The sequence below is a fragment of the Elephantulus edwardii genome, unplaced genomic scaffold (assembly GCF_000299155.1).
Source record: "Elephantulus edwardii isolate Elephantulus edwardi_28Jun2011 unplaced genomic scaffold, EleEdw1.0 scaffold00104, whole genome shotgun sequence".
NCBI lineage: Eukaryota > Metazoa > Chordata > Mammalia > Macroscelidea > Macroscelididae > Elephantulus > Elephantulus edwardii.
The window spans coordinates 3626199-3634381 of NW_006399854.1; the positions used below are offsets into that span (position 1 = coordinate 3626199).

Genomic DNA, 8183 nt, shown 5'->3' on the forward strand with positions numbered 1-8183 from the left:
TTTTTCTCTCTCTCTTTTTGAAATTTGCTTTTCCTCTTCCCAAAACATTTCTCTACAAATAAATAAAAAATAATTAAAATATAGTTGTTTTGTAATTTCCATCATTTGGAACAAAAGAGAAGTTACTGAAGCAAACTCATTGGTTGCCCAAAACAAAACTGGGCAGTTTTGCTTGTTGGGTTTTTTTATTTTTTTCCCCTCCCCCCTTGATCTATGCACTGGGAGAGAAAACAGAAAAGTGGAAAGAGTCAGAGAGAAGAGGGTCAGGGCGACTAAGCTTGAGAATTGCTGTTGGTTTTGATGTTTGTAAAAACGTATTTGTGGAAGTCCACCATTCCTTAATGCGGGAAGAATCCCAGGAACAAGCTGCAAAGATGTTCCTGATTTCTATATACAAGTGTCCTAGTTGCTGTGTTTGCTTGCTGCTCCAGCCATCCTGTGAAGGCCCCATATCCTCCCCACTTAGGATCCCAAGTCCACCAGACTGGAGGTGAGTGGGCCGAGCAGGGAGTCCTGGAGCTGGTGTTGGTGGGCCTGCAGGCCATGACCTGGCTGCGATGCCGTCAAGCCAGGGAGAGAATAGTTTGAGCTCCTGGCATGGCCCATATTGCCCTGCAGCAGAAGGACCGAGTTCTGGTCTGGACTTTGGGGAGGCGAGAATTCCTCTTCTGAGCTGGACATAAGCGGCTTGCCCCCTTCCAGAGGAGAGAGTTGATTCTGCTTGTTGGAGGAGGAGTTATTGTTTTCGGTGTTCTCCCTGAGAAATAGAGGACAACACCATATGGTTACAAAAAAAAAAAAAAAGGTTTTTAAAAAAGTGTGAGATGGAGGGAGGGAGGGAGGGAGGAGAGCTGAAAGGAGGAAAGGGCCATTGTGCAATCTGTCAAGGACCCAAATGGAGGAGCTTTGCCCTCCCACCCATCCCCAACGGTCATGGGGGAGGTGAGGAGTCAAGAGGAGACTGGAGAAGTGGCCAGTTATGCAGAATGTCTGCCCTTCCAGATTTCAGAACTTTAGTTCGGCAAGGCTTATTTGAAAAAACAAAATTATCTTTTAAACTTCCAAGCAGCTCTTTGAAACATCTACCAAGTAACGGCATGTTTCCAAACAACTAAGCTTTAAAACACAACAATAACAAAAAATCTCCCTAACAAATGGTTGTTGATGATGAAGAAAACGATCTGGGTACAAACGTAGAGCCCAGTGCACAAAATGTTTGGGGCGAGTCAAGTCAATAGCCCTGTTCCCATCTGAGGAAACAATTAAATGGAGTTTCTCCGCGCCTGCCCGGAGGTTGTGGTTTCCAAGGCATAGGATAGGTCATGGGAAGCAGCGCGCAGAGCGGCCCAGTGGCCTGAGTAAACAGACGAGTCTCTCCGACTGTATCAGGGAGTGGGCCTTTGGGCCTGGCTCACAGGACAGCTGTTTTGTAACTAAGATCTAAATGGAACTGCACAGCCCCTAGTCACCATGTTACTCGTGCAATTCCAGCCTCTTACGACCTTTTCTCAAACTCTCCACTGACACCCGCACCTGCGCACGCATTTCTCGGTTGGAGAAACTTCGAGGCCCTGAACAGCCTGCCTGCAGGCGCAGTGTGCTTCTGTGTCGATTCTAAGTTCAGGTTAACTTGGGGGTTTCTCCACCCTTACTGCTTCCGCCTTCTCAGTGCTCATCCACCTTCCATCCCCTTCCTAGCGCCAGTCTGTCTCCCTTCTCTCTTTCCTCACTGTCCCACTCTCTCTTCTCTAGAGAGCGCGGTCCAGCCTGGATTTATCCAGACCCTGTGCTTTTCCACTAGAGGGGAACAAGGAGGCGAGATCCTCGAGTCCAAGGCTCAGAAACCAACAAAGGAAAGGCAGCGGTCCGGGGCTCCCGGGCTTCTTCGAGGGTTCAAGGCACTTTCCCCGCGCGGTCCCCAGGCGCTTCCCAACCTCAATCGCGAACTGTGACCAAGGGTGTTGACGCCAAGAGGCACAGAGGTAAAGACAAGGTTGGGATTGGGTTTTTTGTTTTGATTTGGGTTTTTTTTTTTTTTTTTTTTTTAAATCTCTCTCCTTCCCTAGAGAGGAGCGCACAAGCGGAGATCCCTTCCTGGCCCAGACACCGCGGTGAGGACAGCAGGGCTGGCGGGTCCCGGGCCGCCACTGCGCCCTGGCGCGCTCCAGGCAGCCGGCGAGGAGCCATCCTTCCTGGGCGTGGGGCGCTGGGGAATAAACACTGCGCCAACTCCACCCCAAAGCTCTCTTTTTGGTGGATTTCCCTTGAAATCCTTTGTCCGGCTAGGACCAAGGAAGCTGGCAACCTCCTGCCTAAACGACCGGCTAGCCTTTGGTGGGTGATCGCCGAGGCGGGGGATGGGCATCAAGCAGTCCCTGTCCAGCTCCACCCCTCTGGGGAGCGAGGAGGTGAGGACTTTGAGGCCCTCGCGGTACCCCTTTTTTGGGATGCCAGCAAGCATTTCCCTTCTCATTGATTTAAAAACTCTGCAATCCGCCTTCTCGCTCAAGCCAACCAATGAGGCAGGAACAACAAAACTAGTGCCAATGTTTTCCCGACACTCACACCGCAAAAAACTCACGAGCAGAAGTTCAAAGCCAAAGAGCCCCATCTTTTAAGAGGCGATCCTTTCCAGCAGTACTGCGGAGGCCTGGGCGCGGCCCTACAGCCCTACTCCAGCACCCGGCGAAGGCGCGCAGGCGGGGGTCCGCCAGGGAAGGGAGGGGTGGAGGGGACAGGAAGGCTCCCTAGGGTGGCCTGAGCCGCGGGAAGCACGCCGCGTACCTTTCCTTGGCCTCGGCGGCCCGGTCTCTTTGCCTCCGGTTCTTAAACCAGTTGCTGACCTGGGTGGTGGTGAGGCCGGTGGCCTCGGCCAGCTCCCGCTTTTCCCGCGGCGAGGGGTAGGGGTTGTGCGCGTACCACTCCCGCAGCACGCCCCGCGACTTCTCCTTGAAGCAGTAGCTGGTCTCCTCGCCGTCCCAGATGGTGCGTGGCAGCGGGAATTTTCGGCGCACCCGATACTTGCCCACAGCGCCCAGGGGCCGGCCGCGCAGCTTCTCGGCTTCCACGTAGTGCGCCTTGAGCCACAGCTGCTGTAGCTTGGGGTGGTTGTGAGGCGAGAACTGGTGGCTCTCCAGGATCTTGTAGAGCTCGCGGAAGTTGCCGCGGTGGAAGGCGACCACAGCCTTGGCCTTGAGCACGCTTTCGTTCTTGTGCAGGTGGTCGCAGGCGGGCAGCGACCACAGGAACCTGCCCAGACGTTCCAGGTTGCCGCCTTGCTGCAGCACTTCGCACACACAAGCCACTTGTTCCTGCGTAAAGCCGAACGAAGGCAGCATCGACATGGCTGGGGTCGGCCGGGGCGCGCGGCCGGGGCGCGCGTGAAGGAAAGGAGAGCCTGAAAAGCCCCAGGGGCGGCGGCAGCGGGAAGGGGGGCGGCGGCTCCTCACCCCCTCCCGAGGCTTGTCGGCCACGAAGACGTGAACGGAGTCTGCAGATGGGGACCCGCGGGCGAGAAGGCGGAGAGGCGAGGGTCGTGCTGCGCACGGAGCCGCCGGCGCACTCCTTTTGCTTTTCGGGCCTCGCAGGCTCCGGCCCCAGGCCGGGTGGATGCTGCTTGTTGCCGGGGAACTTGGTTTCTGTTCTCCCCGCAGCTGCCTTAAAGCGCGCAGCGTCCCGGGGACTCTGATTGGCTGCGGGCGGCGCCTATCCGGGGCTGGCCAGCCCGCGCGTCGCCTGGCGGGGCCGGGAGCCTGCGCCGCCCCGCGTGGGGTGGGCGAGCCTGCTGAGCCGGGGGTGGGGGCATGGGAGGAGAAGGACCTGGAGAAGTGGGAAAAGGCTTGGGGGAAATTGGTGGGGGAGAGTTCGCAGCCGGAGATGAGCGGGAGTGAGCGCGTCGCCCTGCAACTTGAGCCCCCTCTCCAGTGTCACCTAGGGGGAGCCGCTCACATCTCTGCACAAATCAATGACTCCAGATTTTCAAACCCCCCTCCTCTCCGCACTCCCGTCCCTGTCCCTTGCAAAATTGCCCTTTGCCGAGGAGCTCATATTTAATTACTTTAATGTTGAGATGAATAAATAATGGATTGATGAATAGCTTATGGGATGTGATAAATAATACAAGAGCAGGTCAGGGCTCCGGGCTGCAGTCGCTAAAAGAACGGCTTCTCCCCGGGCTCGCTTCAGCTGCGGGGAGTCAAAACTAATACCTCCTCTCCCCGCCCCCGCGGCACCCGTGCCTTCAAAGGAGCGCGGGTACTTCTCACTGGACTGCGCTTCTCAAAGGGCTGTGAAGACTTGGGACCAAGAAAAGAACTACCTTTTAGAGAATAGTTGCTGAGCCGATAGACTTGGAAGGTTCATATGTGATTTGGTATTTTAGGGTTCTTTGGTTTCAGTCGGTAGGTGTCTAGACTTTGTTTCCCCATCAATGCCATCTCCTACCGAGGAATGCTGAGAAGCTTTAGCTGCTATTAGCAAAAATGCTTTGGGACCTTGTAGGAAAGGCGCTGGATGGGGTGTAAATTAAATAAAACTGTGCTCGGCTCCAATAACCGTCCTGTTGTAACATAATCCTTGTCCAGCTCTGAGAGGGACACTGCCCTCAAAGCGAGGACGACAGTGGCTCCAAGAAGATTAAATAAAAAGCGGGTGTGTGTGTGTGTGTGTGTGTGTGTGTGTTTCACTGCCAAGGAATGAGATGTTCTGCAATTTAAGTCCCATCCTCTGCTATTTTGTGCGTGTGTGAGGAATGCTTAGTAAAACTGCACAAACAAATGAAGCTGTAATTATCTTAAGCCTCATTTGCACATCTTGTTCCAAAGCAATTATTTAAGAGATTTTGAAAACAATTAGCCTCTCTAAACAAAGATAATATATTGTCAGTAGCTGAGACTGGCAGAAGATAAGAACAATGCCTGAAGATAAGGGGAGCTGAATGGTAGAAGGAGAGTGACTTTATGACTCTACTTATCTCTGATTAGATAAGTTCAAAACAGAATTTTAAGTACACTTCAAAAAAGTGTTTGATTTATATGTGCCCTCTTAGCAGTGCAAAGAAAAACTCTAGGCTCTTTAAACGCGATTGTCTTCTTTAAATGTTTTGATTCCATCCACCAAGAGCTCACCACAAAAGAACCATTTGCATATTGGAATGTAAGTGGGAGAAAGGGAAGCATTTGTGTGGTTTCCCTCTCATATTATTTATAAGGCTTTAAGATGCAGCACTGAGCCCAGTGCCCCCTGCAACCTGCATTTTAAATTCACAAGAAGTTGCCACTTGAGAGGCTGCCTCTTGGGAGTTTCCAAGTACATCATCTGAAACTTTCTTCATAGTGCTCTTTGCATCCCTGAAACGGTGCATCCCTTGCAATTAGACCACGGAAGCAGACGTTGATATTTCATTAAATTTAACCTTATTTTTTAAAATGAGCATATATTATTTTAAAAGTGCCCCTGCCACGTGTTGTGCCTAATGACTTACTTTCTAAACTGGACCCCTGGCATGGCTGCGCCCAAGCCCATGTGCCTGGTAATTTTCCCTCGCTGACTTATTTTCGTGCTCATGATGTTTCAGATGGAGTCCTAAGGACCTGCAGTGTCCTGCCAGAAGGAATGTCTCTGCTTGGAACAGATCCTTATTGACAAGGCAGCTGTGTGAGGACCTGAACGAGGCTTAAACTCAGCTCTAAAAATCAGTTAATACCCTAAAGTCTGGAACAAGTGCGCAGAATTACAGTTCAAGAAGGGGGGGGGAGGGTGTAAGGACAATCACCTCTCAAAAGACAAAGGATATATTGAGTAGGGTGTGCGGCGTTCTTAGTTAATTAGGGGATGACCATGAGCAGAGAGACTGCGATTAGACACTAATACGAATACCTTTTCTCTGGCATCCTCCAGACCTCCCTCACTACTTGTTTTCATGTCTCTTCAAAGAACTAAAACGTACTAGATGTTGGTAACCACTGCGAGGGTGACTGTGGATCAGGGCACCGGGTTGATAAACGGTTGTGCCCACGGATGCCCCTCCAGGGCCTGCCAGCATTTCTTCCCTTGTTTAATTCAAAAGGTCGCCTAACTAGAAAGGAAAGTGCCTTACGCTTTGTACCAAGGAGCCTACCTACTATTTCCATTCCTAGGTCAGAGAAACCAATTGTTATAAATGTTAATTATTGCCTCAGCTATATAAGGTTTCCCAAAATGGAACCTTTCGCTGGAAACCACTAAAAGAGGTAAAATGACATGAATTTACAAACCACATAAACCAAATGATCCCTTTTAAATAGCACACAGAAAGGTTTTGAGTTGTTCTGGTAACTTAAAACCTTTGCTGTCAATGCAAATCACACGAAAGAAACAGAGATGTGTCGTCGGAGATTTAAAGGCAACGCTAAGCCAGCGGGTCGGTGAGCGCCCTCTGCACATCGCGACCATAGAAGGGACCTCGACCAGGACCAGCTGCAGCTCTGGGGCTTTCGGCCCTCCTGTGCCCGGCGCAGCCCAAGTGCGCGCAGCAACGGCCTGGCCCGAGTGGCAGAAGGTGGAATTGTTGCAGGCGAGTCTCGCTGGTTGTCGTGCATAAGGCCTTGTTGGATCAGAAAGCTCCAGCTAGGACCTCCCTGTTTCACTCCCGACTTGGAGCAAGATGCTCAGCTTTCTTGGAGTTCCTTTGCCACCCAGAGAGTTCCTATTCTGTCTACAGATATTTGGAGACAATTTATGAAGTTAATGTCCTTGGGATACAACTAGGAGTCCCCGAACGCGAGTTAATGAGACAGCCTTCCTCTCTCCCTGTGTTTAATTGGAGACGAGGTGTCCCACTCCCCTTAGGACTGGAGTTTGGACACGCAGTGCGGGCCCGGCGCAGCAGCCGCCCACCTGTTTTCTGGGGGCTGCCGCTCCCCTCGAGGTCTGAATAGGCCGAGAGCTCAGGCAGGGCGATTTGCGGGGCTCTGAGAAAAGAAACCCAAAACCAGTCCATTAGTAAATGAGTTTTGTGTTGTCAAGGTTCTTTCCCATCCACTTGCTGTTCTGAAAAATAGATCACGTTTCGTTATCTTTAGTGGGAATCTGCAACGTGACACCGGATCCGCGCGGCTCCCACCTCCCTCCAGCCCTCCTTGCCTCGCTCTGTCGGGCGGAGGGGAACCGGACGGCCTCCTCCGCTTATTTCTGAACAATGAGGATTTGTCTGTCCCTTAATATATTTATATATGGAGAGAGGGCGGACGTTTTCTCCTGGAAGCGGGGAAAGCGCAAGACTAACATCCCGCTTCTTTGGTGCGAAAACCAGGAGCTCTGGCACAGGACGCTAAGGGAGTCTATCCTGTTTGCCACCCGGGTGCCATCAGCTCCTGGATAGACAGAAAGGGAAGAGTGTGGGGAGCACGGCTCAAAGCCTTGCAGGCCCGCATTCCCAACAATATCTTCTTCTCCCATTGCTTTCCAAAAGCCATTACTTCTGGGGGCAGAGAATGGAAAGAGACTGACAGGCTGGACTTAGAAACATCATCCCAGGAGGGAGCCCAGGCTGCGGGGCAGAGCTGGAATGTGTGTGTGTGTGGGGGGGGGGTCATCTTTCCGCCCCCCTCTCTGAATGTGTTCCCACCTCTGGCCTCTCTCCCTGTGTCTCTCTGTGTGTATCTTTCTATCTCATTTTCTCTTTCAATCTAAGAGACAAACCGCTTTCCTTCTCCCTGAGTGTGAGTATCTCTCTCGCCATCCACTTCTCTGGAATCCTCCTCCCTCCGTCTTCCCCTTCGTCCACTACAGCGTCTGGCAGCGCCTGTATCCTTTTGCTCCCTCATAATGCTAGGGAGTTCTTAAGGGCAGAGCAGTCAGGCCGCTCCAGGTTTGTAGATTCTGAAGTCCGGGCGGGGGCGCACGACCCTTTCGGTGGGGACTCCCCAAGCTGAGTGGAGGAGCGGGCAAGAGGTGAGGGCGCACCAGGGGGCGGGCGAGAGAAGGCAGCGAGGCCACCTGGGGAAGAAAGGCCGACTTAGCCGCTTTCTGAGAGGTTTTATCCTGGGGACTCGCCAACCGCCAGGACTAAGTCAGAAACTCAACATCAAATGCCAAGTGCATCTCTCTGAAAAGTGGAGAAGAGGTGATTACAAGAATCAATTCTTAAGAATTTAAGACGCTCTGGTCCCCCTCACTCCTTTTCTTTTTTTTTTTTTTTTTTT

The 8183-nt window shown here is 52.1% G+C and overlaps 1 protein-coding gene across 1 annotated transcript; it reads right to left on the reverse strand.

The window, feature by feature from the left end:
* Nucleotides 1-204: 204 nt before the first annotated feature.
* Nucleotides 205-3611, reverse strand: SIX1 (SIX homeobox 1). The gene is made up of 2 exons (XM_006891779.1): nt 2785-3611; nt 205-757 (listed from the first exon to the last, which is right to left on the reverse strand). Exons 1-2 carry the CDS (start codon nt 3342-3344, stop codon nt 463-465), a joined length of 855 nt encoding a protein of 284 aa, XP_006891841.1. The 5' UTR covers nt 3345-3611; the 3' UTR covers nt 205-462.
* Between the last annotated feature and the right edge of the window lie 4572 nt (nt 3612-8183).

What these genes read in the sequence shown, in the direction of transcription:
- SIX1 (XM_006891779.1), bottom strand. Translation starts at nt 3,344, where the DNA reads ATGTCGATGCTGCCTTCGTTCGGCTTTACGCAGGAACAAGTGGCTTGT. An exon ending in GCCGCCGAGGCCAAGGAAAG is followed by an intron (nt 758 to 2,784) that starts GTACGCGGCGTG and finishes TCTATTTCTCAG; the next exon opens with GGAGAACACCGAAAACAATA.